At 43.2% G+C, this 16275-nt stretch overlaps 1 protein-coding gene across 1 annotated transcript in view; it reads left to right on the top strand.

Moving 5' to 3' along the window:
• Window positions 1–16275, top strand: part of LOC144674469 (sodium-dependent neutral amino acid transporter B(0)AT3-like) — a 51163-nt gene that overhangs the window by 11869 nt on the left and 23019 nt on the right. Inside the window, exons 3-6 of the mRNA XM_078535809.1 lie at window positions 6397–6537; window positions 8915–9052; window positions 14494–14678; window positions 15355–15465. Coding sequence (XP_078391935.1) covers window positions 6397–6537; window positions 8915–9052; window positions 14494–14678; window positions 15355–15465 — 575 coding nt within the window. The remainder of the gene's footprint in view (window positions 1–6396; window positions 6538–8914; window positions 9053–14493; window positions 14679–15354; window positions 15466–16275) is intronic.

Here is a 16275-nt window from a genome sequence, read left to right as displayed (position 1 = left end):
TAATTCTACTACCCACTAACCTATTCCCTATCCATATCTATAGGTTGCCTCCAATTCCATGTACTCTCATTTTTGCTAACAATCTCCCATGTGGAACTTTAGTGAATGCCTTCTGGAAGTCCATATAAATAACATCCATGGGCATTTGCTCCTCTAACTCCAACAGCTGGAATAATTTCTGTTCATATATATTCTTAGGCTGTTTGCATCACTGCACATCTGCTGGTCCAATGAGTGATAATCAGATCCTGTGAGTCCCGTGTGTCTGCTGCCCTTGTCCTTCTGGATGGTAGTGATCCTCCTAGGCCCCATTTTTCAAAGCTGGTACAAAGGGTACAGGTTATTCTCTCCCACTATGGCACCAGGGTAACAGGTTGTGAGACCGTGCTAGAGGAGAAGGAGTTAGTGAGTGGTTCTTAGATTGCGACCTGTCAGACACTTCAATACAGCTGCTGCACATTTCTTTAAGTCTGCAATGTAGTTATGATAAACAATGAAGTTATGATTAAGCTGCATAAGACACTAATTCAGCCTCAGCTGGAGTATTGCCCATCAGTTCTGGGCACCGTACTTTAGGAGGGATGTGAAGGTATTAGGGAGGGATGTGAAGACATTAGAGAGGGTGCAGAAAAGATTCATGAGAATGGTTCCAGTGATAAGGAACTTCAATTCCATAGATAGATCGGAGAAACTGGGGCTGGATTCCTTGGAGAAGATCAAGGGGAGATTTCATAGAGGTGTTCAAAATCATGAGGGACCTGGACAGAGTAGATAGGAATAAAATGTTCCTGTTGACAGAAGGATCGAGAAGCAGAGGACACTGATTTAGTTGATTGGCAAAGAAGCAATGGCAACGTGAGGAAAAACATTTTTACACAGTGAGTGGCCAGGATCTTGAATTGATTGCCTGAGAGTGTGATGGAAGGAGATTCAGTCGAGGCCTTCAAAAGAGAATAGGATAATTACGTGAAGTGAAAAAAATTTGGAGGGCTACAGGGAAATGGAATGGGACTAGGTGAGTGCACTTGCACAGAGAACTGGCACAAACACGATGGGCTGAATGGCCTTCTGCTGTGCTGTACCAATTCGATAATTCTAAGGCAAATCCTCCCTGATGCCTCAAATGAAAACTGTAGGTTCCACAGACACACCAGCCTGTGGCTGCACATCCTCAGACACTGACTTCAGAGCCTGCACCTAGGTTTGATGTTTAATAGAGGCGTTCAAAATTATGAGGCGTATTGATAAAGTGGAAAGGGAAGAAACATCTCCACTGGCAGGGGGGTTGGTCACCAAAGGATGGAGATTTAAGGTAACTTGGAACAAAAACAGTAGGGGAGATGAGGAGAGTTCTTTTTACTCAGAGTCATTTATGATCCGGATTGCACTGCCTGAAAGGGTAGTGCAAACAGATTCAATAGCCACTTTTTAAAGGAAATTTGATAAATGCTTGAACAGGAAATGATTGCGGGGCTTCGAGGAAACAACAGGGGAGTAGGATTGATCGGATAGTTCTTTCAAAGAGTTAGCAGGGGCACAATGGTTCTATAAAACACGATCTTAAACTAAGGCCGGGATTTTCCGGCCCCATCATGGGCGGGGCCAGACACTCCCAGCGGTGGGCGGGGCAAGAAAATCCCACCCCTAAGTCTCTGCGAATTCAATTCTCACCCTGAAGGAAGAGTTATGAGCTTTGTCTCAGATACTCTCTCAGAGGCACTGGTTCTCATCAGCAGACTGGGCAGTGCGCCAGGGCTGCTCAGTATCTAATGACGCCATAGTAACAATAAAATGCCCCTCATAATCAGGAACTGGATATCTGTGTCTTCACACATTTTATTTCATCAATCTCTTTCAAAAACAGAAGAAACCATACACTTGGTGCAAAGAAATTAGATGCGGGTCATACAAAAAGATAGAACGTGCATTCATATAGCGCCTCCCATGACTTCAGCATGTCATAAATGCTTCACGGCCACTTCAGTACATTTGAATTGCAGTCACTGTTATAAATTAGCTGCCAAATTATGCACAGCAAGATCCTGCAAATAGTGAAAAATGACCAGATAATCTACCTCCGTGATCAGGACACCTCCCTGTCCTTATTCAAATTGTGCAATGGGATCTTCCAAGTCCACCTGAAAAAGCAGATTGGAGAACAATTTAACAAACCACGTGTAAGACAGTACTACTCCCCCTCGGTGCTACACTGGCTCCTCAGCCTAAACTAAGTGTTCAAATCTAGATTAGGACTAGAACTAGCAACCTCCTGTCTCAAAGGCAATTCTGATACCATCTGAGCTCTTTTGGGAAACTTTATGAGAATGAGTGAGTTAGAAGGTGTAGGATGACTCTTAATTTCAGCAGCTTTATGATACTGGCTTCTGTATCCAAACTTGGAATAAAAGCTCTACCCCTATTCACCTAAAACTGCACTCCCAAATTCCCAATTACCCAGCCTTTGGCTCCCCATTCACAACATTCCTGCAGCTACCGATCTGTTCAACCACATCCTCATCTTCATCTTTGACATGCTCGTCCCAATTAAAACTATTACAATCTCTCACCCTGGCCGTTCCTCCTGGTATGTCCGTCTTCTCTGATCCCTTAAGTCTAGAGGATGCAAACTTGAATGAAAATGGCAGGTAACTAACTTAGCCATTCAGCACAAAACCTGGCTGGATCACATGAAGCACTATTGGGTTATGCTTTCACCTGTGAAAATCTCTCACTATTCCAGGGTCATCCTGGAGTGCAAAGATAACCAAAACCACCTTCTTAAACCCTTCTCCCCTGTCTCTCCACTCTCACCTCCAACAAGTGTGAGGTGCTAATGGGTTTCTTGGTCACTAAGACCAAGACCATCCAATCAACTTCCTCTGCTGCTTCCCTCCCTTCCACCAGCACACTGGACTAAACCTTCTCTAAGGCTCCCCCCTGTCCTAGCCCTGAACTTGCATCTTTCTCTGGTTTCTCTTCTATCTTCCCTCATGCCCTCTCCAAACTCATCTTGCCCACGATACCCCCCCCCACCCCCTACTTCTCGTGACCCTCTTCTCGCTAAACCACTGACCACCCAACTTCCCTTGCTGGCTTCCATGTTGGCCGATATTGTTAATGGTTCTCTCGCCTCAGATTTGCTTCCACTCTCCTTCGAATCATTTGCCATCACTCCTCTCCTCAAAAAATCCCAGACCCCTCCATCCTGCAAGCTACCATCCCATGTCCAACCTCCCTTTCCTCTCCAAAGTCCTTGAATATGTTGTCACCTCGCAAACTCGCGCCCATTTTTCCTAGAGCTCCATGTTTGAAACTCTCCAATCAGCCCATGCTGCAGTATCAAAATCACTCTTACCAGAGTCAAAAATGGCATCCCATGTGACTATGACAAAGGGAAACCACTCCTTTTCATCCTACTCAAACTGTCTGTAGCTTTAGACACAGCTGATCACACTGTCTTCCTCCAACATCTCTCCACCATTGTCCAGCCTGGTGGGATTGCACTCACCCAGTTCCACTCTTATCCATCTAATCGTGGCCAGAGAATCACAGTCAATGACTTTTCCTCCCTTTCCTGCACTGTTACCTCTGGTGTCTCCCAAGGGTATATCCTTGGACCCCTCGTATCTCTCATCTACAAGATGCCCCTTGACAATATTGTCTGAATACACAGCATTAGTTTTCACATATATGCTAACGACACCCAGCTCCACCTCACCAGCACCTCTTTCAACCCCTTGAAATAGTCAAACTGTTTATCTGACATCCAGCATTTGGTGGGCAGAAATTTCCTCCATTTAAATATCGGGGAGACTAAAGCTATTGTCTTCAGTCCCTAGGGTTGCCAACCCTCCTGGATTGGCCTGGAGTCTCCAGGAATTGAAAATCAATCTCCAGGACACTGCTTTGTGCAACCCTGGGGAAAAATCATTAAAAGAGATAGGGTTTTTTGGCATTTTATTTGAACATTTCTCTTTAGCAAATATAAAAATAGTGAAAATGGGGGGAAAAAAGGCCATTTATCTGTCAATCAAGCATCATTCAATTGGGTAATGAGTCTTTTACTTTCCAATTGGCGTAGGAAGGCAGTACATCACAAAGATGGGTGTGTTGGCCGACTAATGGTTGGAGTGTGGGGGAAAGTCGTGTGATGAAACCTCCAGGAATATATTTAATCACAGTTGGCAACCCTATCAGTCCCCGCCTCAAATTATGCTCCCTCATCACCGATCCCATCCCTCTCTCTGGCAACTGTCCGAGGCTGAACCAAACTGTTCACAATCTCGGTGTCATATTTGATCTTTAGATGAACTTTCGACCAGATATCTATGACACTGCTAAGACTTATTTTCTCCTCCGTAACACTGTCTAACTCCAGGCCTGACTCAACTCTTCTGCTACTGAAACCCTTATTCATGCCTTTGTTACTCCAGGCTTGACGACTCTAACATACTCCTGACCAGTTTCTAACATTCTATCCTCCGTAAACTTGAGGCCATTCAAAATCTGCTGCCCATGACCTAATTCATACCAAGTAGTGTGCTCCTACCACCTCTGTGTCTGCTGAACTACATCAGCTCTCAGTTAAGCTATGCCTCAATTTTAAAATTCTCATCCTTGTTTTCAAATCCCTCCATGTCCCCGGTGCTCCCAATCTCTTTAATCTCCTCTGTTTCTACAAACCACCCGGATAACTGCATTCCTTTAATTCCAGCCTCATGAGCATCCCCAATTTTAATCACTCCCATTGGTGGCCATGCCTTCAGCTGCCTAGATGTTAAACTCTGGAATTCCCTCCCTAACTCTCCCCGCCTCTCTGCCTCTCTTTTCTCCTTTAAGATGCTCCTGAAAGTCTACCTCTTTGACCAAGCTTTTGGTCATCTGTCCTAATATGACTCAGTTTCATATTTTGTTTTATAATACCTCTGTTATGTGCCTTGAGGCATTTTACTGCATAAAAGGCACTATATAAATATAGGTTATTGTTGCTGTTCAGGAGTGGCAGTGCGGCTATTCAGTATACTCTGCCCATTTCAAGTGCTAGTCAAAAATGCTAACCCTCACCACCTTTCAGGCGAAATCTCTTTTCTTCACCTTCCCTTCGACAGTAAAGTTCAGCTTCTTTTGATGTTTTTAAATTATCACTGTTCCTGTCCAATTTGCTTTTAGATTTTAAACATTTTGAATTGCCATGTCACCATTGTGAGGCAGCTACATATAAGCTGCTACAAGTTTCAAGTCTTGCCTGAGGTTTTCTCTTGGGCACAAGCAGTGCTCATAACTCCTGTCAGTGACCTGGATGAAATATGTTTCAAGGTAAGAGCGCCCAGCCCTTTAGGATGGTATAACCAAGGGATAAGGGAGGCAGGTTAGCTCAGACTAGACTGCTAGTGAGTGGGTCAGGTTAGTGCCCAATAGCTGAGGTAGATTCAGGGCCCAACTCTTCACCCAACCTATCGTAAAAATCATGGCACTTTGCTGTGGCTTGATGAATAATCACCAAGGACCTGCCTTCAGGCAGTGAACAGAGGAAGAACCAAGGGATATATCCTGTGTTGTGCAATCTGAGCTTGTTATTCACACAGGTACTTCTTCAATCTCTTTGAAGGCAGAGTTGACGTTTGATGAGATGAGACCAGATGCAAATTGATCAGCTGCTAGTTTTTACTACATGAACGTACAGAGCAACAGTTATATTTTGATTCACTTATTCCAACTTGTCTTAATGTAAAAATAAATAACGAACAGGCTACCCACATCCACGTGCCCATTTAAACAGAGTCATTTCTAACCGGTTACCTTCATCCTGACATTCTTGTAACCAATGCTGGGATTGACGATCTTCACAGCATTCTGTTTTAAAACTCCGACTGAATCTATTTTTTAATACCCCTCAGCTTGTAGCCAAAATGGATCAGAGACTTCCTAATGCAATGGTTGTGGCGTGTTTACCCATTATGAAGATCGGCTAAGAAATTGCCCATTACTTACACTGTCTGGGGAAACAACCCCAGAAGGAAAAACAGTTCAGACCGGTAGTCTTATTTCCCAGGGGTTCTTATTTACTGGGGTTCCATTTTAAGGTAAACAAAGCCAATTCGGAGAGTATTCTTATTTCTCAGTTTTTAGAGTTTTTCCTTCTGGGACATCAAATCAGAGATCATTAGCGTTTTAATCACAACTCTTAGTGTCTTTTTAACTTGGGTGGAAATACACTTTGCTTTAGAGCGCAATTAAAAGCAACATTTTTTTCCAAATACATCCTGTGGCAGAAATGGTCAAAAAGAAATCTCCAAACGTAACAAAGTCTGAAGGATCGCAGAGAAGAGAGAAAAGAAAAATAAATTAAAAAGTTGGCTGAAGTTCTTTCTTTGTTCATACTGTTTGTGACCACAGGAGCCTTTTTGATTCCATACCTCATTGCATTGATCTTTGAGGGAATTCCACTGCTCCACCTTGAATTGGCAATTGGACAGCGACTCCGGAAAGGGAGCATTGGTGTCTGGAATTCCATTTCTCCCTACCTGGGAGGAGTTGGTAAGATCTTGCTTTTAACATTTTAAAAGAAATAAAGTATTGTTTCAGTTTAACAAATAGAGACATCGTCAATGTCCAAAAAAATGGATTGCATCTGTAATCCCAAGGTACTCCAATCTTACAAGTAAGATGACATAATAGTTCTTGCTGAAAATTAGAAAGTGGCCCCTTTGTTTTAAAAGAGTCCATTTTATGTAAGGCTGTTTTCTTGCCTTAAGACATTGTGCACCAATTAATAAGGGGGAAATGGTGGCATAGTGGTAATGTCACTGGACTAGTAATCAAGAGGCCCAGGCTAATGCCTTGGGGTCATGGGTTCAATTGGTACCTGATGGAAGTTAATTTCTGTTTGTAAAATCTGGAATTGAAAGCTAGCCTAAGTAATGATGACCATGAAACTGATGTCAATTGTCATAAAAACCCATTTGATTCACTTATGCCCGTTAGGGAAGGAAATCTGCCATCCTTACCTGGTCTGCGCCTACTTTTAATTACCAAGAAAGCCACTTAGTTCAAGGGCAATTAGGGATGGGCAACAAATGCTGGCCTTGCCAGTGATGCTCACATCCCATGACGGAATAAAGAAGATGTAATTTAAAGTATTAACAAAGGGTCAAACTTACAAACTAATATAAACATTTAAACCAGTCATTTCACATCTGTGACTATAAACTAATAAGTAATGACAACGGAAAACTGCGTAAGAACATATGAAATAGGAGCAGGAGTAGGCCATTCAACCCCTTGAGCCTGTTCCGCCATTCAATAAGACCATGGCTGCTTTGATCATGGCCCTGACTCCACTTTCAGGCCTGTCCCCTATAACCCTTGACTGTAGATCAAAAACCCATCCAACTCAACCATGAGTATATTCCATGATCCACCCTCCGAAGCTCTCTGGGGATAGAGAATTCCAAAGGTTAGCGACTCTCAGAGAGATGAAATTCTTAAATGGGAGGCCCCTTATTCCTGTGAATCCCGAAACTCTGCAACCCCCACCCCGCCAACCCCCGAGTAAGACTGCTTCACAGTGCAGCTGTTACTGACACCATGGGAAACGAGGGTCCGGGAATTTCTGGAGTGCGGCATTCCATGGGGAACATCATGAATTGGGTTATTTTCCTCACTCTTCAATTTTTGCGTCAAAATCACTGGAAGTTTGAACTGATAATGGCACAACAATTTCATTGGGGCTGCTGGGGGCTTATGAACATTGGGTTCAATGGTTCAATCCTTAACCAATGAAATTAAGAGAAAGAAACAGCGGGAAGGGCAGAGAAGGAAGTTGCACGAATTAGAGTCAAGTTACATGAAGAGAAATAAAGAGAGGGAAAGAAAGAGTGAGAGAACGAAAGACTGGATTACAAAGAGGAAGAAGAGTCAGAAAGGAGAGGGACGAAAAAATGTTAAAATTTAAAATGTCAGAAACCTGCAGGAGTTGAGACTTCCCAGTTTCAACTGATCCCATTCTGAGCCTTCAAAGTTGAGTTTCATGTCAGGGCTATAAGTCACATCATTAACAGGGCCTGCTGTAGCAGCCCAAGTTTTCTGCAGTGATATGCATTCGGATTTGCCACATAAATCCAACAATTTCTTCATGCTCGCAGGAAGGTTGACAGCAATTTTTTTGTTTCTGTGAGGCTGGAATGGTGCCAATTATCCAGCAATTTGTGTTAATTTGCAACTCCCGCCACACCTCATAGTGGTAAGAGCTATAAAAGGTGCTTGTAGTGGCAAGGGTAAGAAAGCAGAATGTGATAATAGCAGAACAAGGGTAAGCACATACTACTACCATTAACACTCTCTTTGTCCTTTTGTCCATGACATCTTCGTCAACCTCTCCTTTGCCCCCACCTATCACTGGCCTTGTATCCAGCTTCACCTACCCCACCCCCCCCGAAACAGTATAAATGTCATCACATTTCTACCTCTCTTTAGCTCTGAAGAAGGGTCACACTGACTTGAAATGTCAACTCTGTTTCTCTCTCCACAGATGCTGTCAGACCTGCTGAGCTTCTCCAGCTTTTTCTGTTTTTGTTTCAGATTTCCAGTACCCGCAGTATTTTGCTTTTATCACATTATCTATCTGCTATGCACTTGTGTGAATGGACTTTTTACAGCAGTAATGGGGAGGATAAGTAGGCACCATTACTTTATATATTCTCCCAACCAAACCTCCAAACTAAAGTGAGGTAAAAGCCCATGTTTCTAAAATGCAGCTCATTTAGTAATGTTAAGAGCAATTATGTTCCAGTATGTTTATGCTTGTACGTTAAATCTCCAATTCCAGCTTAAAACTCACTGCAGCTCAGTGCAAATCATTTAAGAAACTCTTGCAGTTCTTTTGATCAATTTTCTGTAATTTATTATGTTACAGGTATTGCCTCCATGGTGGCTTCCTTCATCATGGGGCTGTACTACAACACCATCCTTGCCTGGATACTCTGGTACTTATTTCATTCTTTCGAGGAACCATTGCCATGGAAAAACTGTCCTTTAAACAACAATAAAACAGGTTAAAATATAGAAACATTTAATCAATTATCCAGTGATGAGATATGCAGAAGATTTGTTTGTGTGTGTCCAGGGAAGCTAATGGAACCTTTTTTGTCTGTACTATCAACATTGTTCATTACTACTTCAAGAACAACACAGAGGCTTAATTTTGTGTCTAGTTTCAAGGGTTAAATTATAAAGATAGGCTGTATAAATGGGCTTTGTGTTTCCTTGGATTGAGGAAGAATCGAATCAAGGTCTTTCAAATGATAAAGGGGTTTAATAGTCTAGATGGTTCTTCTCATGGGTGAGTCCAGAACAAGGAGCATAATAAAGAGTCCTACGGACTTGAGACGTTAACTCTGTTTCTCTCTCCACAAATGCTGCCGGACCTGCTGAGTTCCTCCATCATTTTCTGTTTTTATTTCAGATTTCCGGCACCTGTAGTATTTTGCTTTTGTTTTAGTGGAGTTCGTAGAGTTGAGTTACAGATCAGCCATAATCAAGTGGAATGGCATAGCCGGCTTGAGGGGCTGAATGGCCTATTCCTGTTCCTATGTTCCGCCAAGAGCTGTAGGTTGTGAGCCTGCAGCCTCGGTGTGAGGGCCAAACCATTTCAAAGTTGGGCCTGGTTTGGCATGCAGTTCAGCAATCAATGTAGCAAGTGGGAGGGAGATCTGTTAGCTCCTCTGCGGAGCCAGGGCACGACAGGAGCCTTAACTGGCTTCATGTTGTACTTATGATCATGTTGCGCTTGATCTCTGTTGGCAGCCAGTGGGAAGACTTTTAGTTGCCTATAGAAAGGACTAGGAAGTCTTGTGACACAGTGGGGAGTGTCCCAGCCTTTGAGCCAGAAGCTCCGTGTTCAAGTCCCACTCCAGGACTTGATCGCCAAGGAAGATGCGTTTGTAACATGGCCAACCTGGTCGAGTATCAACCTATAAATCCTTCCAACACATGCCAATGGCAGGCAGTAAGAGTGGGAGAGATTATTGGTCAGCCATGTGACAGAAATAATTTTGGAGCATCTACCATCACTATCCATAGCTCCAGATGACAATATGTGTGTAAAAGTGTATGTTCCCACTGCAACTTGGACTCCCTGAGTAGGCGCCATTAAATGGCTGCGGGGCAGGCCACCCTAGTGGGGACAGACTCTTCCCTGACTTATACATAGGGTGGGGGACTGCACCCCTAGTGTAACCCTGCACATTCTTCCTTTTCAGGTAATAATCCAATTCCCTCTTGAATGCCTCGATTGAACGTACGCTTGCCATAAAGTGTGGATCGTTTAAATACCCTCCAACTTGCAGGAATTCCCAATGTCTTGTTCCCAACAAGTTCTTCTGGCAAAGCAAAGACAGGGCATCTAACACTTCCTTGAGACTGAAAGTGAGGTGTGGCTCATCCATGTCCCCTGTTAATACTTCAGTGGGCAGGATCAGGAAGTCTTATATTAACTAAAAGGTTTACTGCAGAATGCGAGTGTTTTGTGTCTCCCCTCTCCCACTGGTGGCCTGCTGTCCGTGGTCAAATTCTCCCACTGCTGTTTCTGTAGCAGATGCTCCTATTTGCGAGATCTGAGGAATTTGCATCTTCCATGATCTCTGGTATTGGCCTGATAGTTTCATGGCCGGCTGGCTGCTGCTGCTGGTCAGCTGGCTAACTACAGCTTGGCTGCTTAACTAGCCTTAAGGGCAGTTGACTGCCAGTAGTTCCCTGGAAATTGTTGGAAATCAGGCTCCTGTGGCATTTATCACATCAATGCTTTATCGGATTGTGAGGCTTTGTGGTGTTCTGCTGATTGTAGAATGCTGAGTGTGCCCAGTCCGACAATCCATTACTTTAAAGGAAAAGATTAGTACAATCAATAGGAAGTACTTACTCTTAGGTCAGCTCCACAAATTTCACATTATTACTGGGACTTTATTCAGATATAGCAGCACAGCTTGAATTGTGATATATTGGGATGATTTTGCGGTATATCCATTCAACATCTTCAATGTCACAGAAATCAGACTTCCTATACAAGCCACTGAGGCTTGTTAAAAGCTACACAAAATTTTAAAAGGACTCTATTAAAATAAACTTGCTGAAAGTCCAGTGCTTTTATTCCAATGTATATTCTGAAAGTACTTTTGGGGCTCACTCTCTTCATAATATCCTGTTCCTGTTGCCTCCCAATTTTACTTGTCCTTCTTTCTCTTGTCTCGAACGTTGAGGGTAAGATTTTAACTCCTTCAAAACCCATTCACCTACACAGAGTTAGAACTGGTTGTGTAAATTGCATTGGCTCACAGTAAAAAAAAATTGCATTGTTTTCTATGAAGACACAAAACTGAACTCCACACAACGAAGTTTCTCTTATATTGCACTAACTTAAAAGTTATTTTAATCTCATTAAAATGTCACTGTAGCGTATTTGGGTATTATGGAAGATATCCATGTGATGATTCTAGGGAGACATTAACCCATTCCCACTCCGCAGAAAGTGGGTGCGCTGTTAAAATTTTCCAGGAGGCTCATTTGTCAATATCCTGCTCCATTCCCACTGTTTTCTATTTTAACCTGCTCTCTTCTGAGCAGGTGGTAAGATTGAAACAAATTGGGGGCCTTCTTTAGACTTGTCGATTGGGGACTGATAACGTCATGAGGCCCCAAGTACAATGGTGCCCTGACTGGGGAAGCCATTGTGGCCTTCCTGCCAAATGAACATTGTGATAAAGAGAAGCTGGGGTTAGAAGTCCAAAGATGCTAATGGCTCCATTACTGAAAAGTGAGACATGTTGCCGAAGCTTTTTGTCTTCCACTCATCCGGACAAATGCAAGAATGCCAAATTTCAGACTATCACAACAATTTATACTCTAGGAACATACAACTACTGTTGAGTGGAAGATGAAAAGTTTTGGCTACATGCCTCCCATTTCAACCATATTCTAATTCTGTACTGTCCAGTGAGAATCAATCTTTTTTATTTCTCTTTCTTTCCATGTGGCACCAGGAAGTGCGGGAATATTCATCTGGGCCCCCACAGGGAGAGTTTAGCTTCTCCTGGCCCAGAGTCAGCTCTTCCTCTCCCTGATCATGAAGTCCTCCCGAATCCTTGGCCTGGAAAACCACCAGATACTATTCCTGCTGCCCAAATCTCTGCCCACTGACAACTGCCACTTCCTGTCAATCTTGAGAGGTCAGCTAACGGATGAGGTTGGGGAGTTAAAATCTGCTGAGGTGAGGGAGGTTCGGGGCTCGCTGTGTCCTGTCTGCTTGATTCTTACTCCCAGTTAAAATGAAGGCTTTAGCCTCAAGCGAAGATACACAGAATTGAACACGTTTAAACATGAGAAAGAAGGGACCTGTCTGAGGTAACTAATGATAAATGACCGATGTAATATAAATTTAAGCTGATTTAATTCAGTCTGTGTTTGCAAACTTAGAGGTTGTACAAATCTGGCAAACTTTCAATGAAGATAGTAATTAGCAAATTTTTCCCAGAGTATAGACAATTTCCAAAGACTCCACAAATTACCTTCTTTGAAAATATATCTCTTGTTAAAACAAAGAGCCTGGTAATATGAGGATAAAGTTAGAAATGGATGATGTTTTGCTCAGTGTTACAAAATAATTCCGTGCAAATGGAACCAAGAGAATGTTAAGAGTTGAATGATGTGGTTTAAGGGTTGAATTAATAGACATGGGATTTGTTGACTGGTTGTTGGCTTTGGGGATTCTACAAAGGTACCTTTTGAAGATCTGCTTTGACTGATCCCTTCACCCATGGGTTTGAGTGAGTTGGGGAGATGTCACAATAGGTAAACTGGTGCACGTCTGGGAGGGAAATGGGTTTGGGAGCATGAACAGTCTTATATTGTTCCATCCTTATCTGCTTATGTAATTGAAATTTGTGTTTCCACTAACTTAATAAATTCACTTTAACAGTCATGTTTGAGTCCCAAGGTTATGCACAGCAGTGAAATTTAAAACGTTTATATTCTCTCAGTTGCCGGTAGCCCTTCCTGTCACTGTGTTTTTCATTCGATCTTGAGATATGGGCATCACTGGCTAGGCCAGCATTTAGTGCCCATCCTTAAGGCGGTGGTGAGCTGCTTTCTTTAATCACTGTAGTCCATCACTGGGGTTTTCTGGTCCTGCCCACAGCAGGGTCTGTCTGTTTGGCAAGGCAGCCAGAAGTCCATTGACGTTTGGCGGGATTTTCCGGTCTCGCCAGAAAATCCCGGCTCATGTGCCGCAGGAACACCCACAGTGCTGTTAGGGAGGGGGTTCCAGGGTTGTCACCCAGCGGCAGTGAAGGAATGGCAATATAATTCCAAGAGCCTGAAGGGCAACTTGATGGTGGTTGCATTCCCTTGCATCTGCTGTCTTTGTCCTGCTAGGTGGCAGAGGTCACGGGTTTGGAAGGTGCTGTCGAAAGAGCCTTGGCGAGTGCATCTTGTAGATGGTACACCCCTGCTGCCGCTGTGCGCTGGTGGATGGAGGGGGTGAGTGTTTAAGGTGGTTGATGAGGTGCCAATCAAGTGGGCTGCTTTGTCCTGGATTGTGTTGAGCTTCTTGAGTATTTTTTGGAGCTGCACTCATCCAGGCAAATGGAAAGTATTCCATTACACTCCTGACTTGTGCCTTGTAGACACATATGAACATACGAGCAAGGAGCAGGAGTAGGACATTCAGCCCCTCGAGCCTGCTCCACCATTTAATAAGATCATGGCTGATCTGATAGTAATCTCGAATCTGCATCCCGCCTACCCCCAACAACCTATCACCCCCTTGCTTACCAAGAATCTATCCATTTCTGCCTTAAAAGTACTCAAAGACTCTACTTCCACTGCCTTTTCTGGAAGAGAGTTCCAAATACTCATGACCCTCTGAGGGAAAACATTTCACCTCATCTCCGTTTTAAATGGGCAATCCACTTATTTTTAAACAGTGACCCCTAGTTCCAGATATTCCCTCAAGAGGAAATGTCCTCTCCACATCCACCCTGTCAAGACCCCTCAGGATCTCATATGTTTTGATTAAGTCGCCTCTTACTCTTCTAAACTTCAGTGGATACAAGCCTAGCCTGTCCAACCTTTCCTCATAAGACAACGCACCCATTCCAAATATTAATCTGGCAAACCTTCTCTGAACTGCTTCCAAGGCATTTCCATCCTTCCTTAAATAAGGTGACCAATACTGTACACATACTCCAGGTGTGGCCTCACTAGTGCTCTGTATAACTGAAGCATAACCTCCCTACTTTTGTATTTGATTCCCCTCGCAATAAATGATAACATTTTATTAGCTTTGGGGAATCACAGGTGAGTTACTTGCCACAGAATTCCCAGCCTCTGACCTGTACATTAATGTAAATTCCACACCACCTTGTAAATTACTGTAAAAGCAATGTTTTTGATGCCTTGGCTTTGGGGAACTTCATTCAACCTATTTCATTTCTTTTGTAGGGTTTATTAAAGAGTGCGAGCAGAGCACTTCAGTGGATTACTTCTGGTACAGAGAAACCTTGAATATCAGTCCTGATATTACCGCAGATGGAGGCAGCCAGCAATGGTGGCTCGTTATATGCCTTGCTGTCGCTTGGTTGACTGTGTACTGTTGTGTGTTAAGAGGAATTGAAAGCTCGGGAAAGGTAAGTTTTAAAAAAATAATCATACTGCATTTTAGGTTTAATAGTAATCAAAGAATATTTAGTACAGATATTTACTATTTATACCGTACTGAGTAACTGAACAGGAATCTTCCTCACTTACAATATTTTCAGGTGTCAGGATCATTGCTGGGTCCCACCCATACTTGGCTTCTGCAGTCGGCCCTCTGGTGCAATCTTACTGGAAGCAGCCAACTAATAGGTGTTTGCTATCCAATTAGAGGCGGCTAGTGGACTGAGGATCAGCTCCTTTGTTCAGAGACCTGTTAGAGTGAGGTCGGGGAAAGAGCCAGGGTAACTTCCCCTCCCCGAGTTTCTATTAGCTTGGGACAGGCGGGTACCTGAGATTTGCCCAAAGTGGTATGTGCGCTTGGCTGCCCCATGCTAGTTAGGTGGTCACCCTCTGACCCCAAAACGGGCCTGGTTTCAGTCCTGGGAGGCACAGTCGGGCACAATTCCAGCATTAACATCCAGAATCAATAACAGCAATTCTGAGCTCGAGGAATAGAAACAAAAAAGCGCTGGAAAAACTCAACAGGTCTGTGGAGATAAAAATAGAGTTAATGGTTCGAGTCCAATATGACTCTTCTTTGGAACTTCAGAGCTCAAGTGTTGAGAAAAGTTTATCAACCATTTAAAATGCTTTTGTACATTGCAGGTCATTTACTTCACTGCAACTTTCCCTTACCTTGTACTATTCATTCTCCTTGTACACGGATTAACACTGCCTGGGGCCTTTCATGGTTTGACCTATCTAATTACTCCAGATGTAAGTACATGTAATTACCTGTCAATACAGAGTGTCAGGACTGCCTCTGGATATATCTGTGATAAATTACATTCTGCGTCAATGAGTGCAAAGCTAACCATGTGGGAAGGGATGACATTGTAAAACTTCCCGTGTGGGCAACCATAGGCGCAGATTTAGTTACACTTGTCCTGTTGCCCTTCCTACACCCCAAGTGGCCCCTTGAATTGACCCCTGATATTTCACAAAGGAATGGGGCATATTCCCAGCGACTTTACAGTCTCATCAGCCTGCTCCGCCATTCAATAAGGTCAGGGCTGATCTGATTGTAACCTCAACTCCACATTCTTGCCGACCCTCGATAACCTTTCACTCCCGCTTGTATCAACAATCTATCAAGTTCTGCCTTAAAAATATCCAAATATTGTCAGTGGACTAGTATTCCAGAGACTCAATGTAATGAACTTGGTATACCAGACAGGTTTCTTACTTGAAACAGGTAACTTTATTACAGAGCACTTTTGGAAGCTACATGCTTGAACCAGGTCCACTACTAGAAAGCTCCACCCCTAAGATTACCTGCGCTCAGGGTTCATTCGTCAGTACAATCATGTGACCCCTAAAGGCAGTAGGAAAGGTTATATCTACAATTGCTACATTTCCTCCTCCTTTAGTTCTTTTACATTTTCTACTTGCAAAGGATATTTTAATCCACAACATATATATACATATATTCACAAGTCATGTGATTAAAGACTAAGGGCGGAATTTTACACCATTGGATTTTATGGTCTCACCAAAGTCAATGGAGTTTAGAATGACTTGCCGCAT

This window comes from Cetorhinus maximus, chromosome 3 (genome assembly GCF_964194155.1).
Source record: "Cetorhinus maximus chromosome 3, sCetMax3.hap1.1, whole genome shotgun sequence".
Lineage (NCBI taxonomy): Eukaryota > Metazoa > Chordata > Chondrichthyes > Lamniformes > Cetorhinidae > Cetorhinus > Cetorhinus maximus.
Note: the sequence above shows the minus strand (reverse complement) of the source record. Positions and strands in the feature narration are given on the sequence as shown.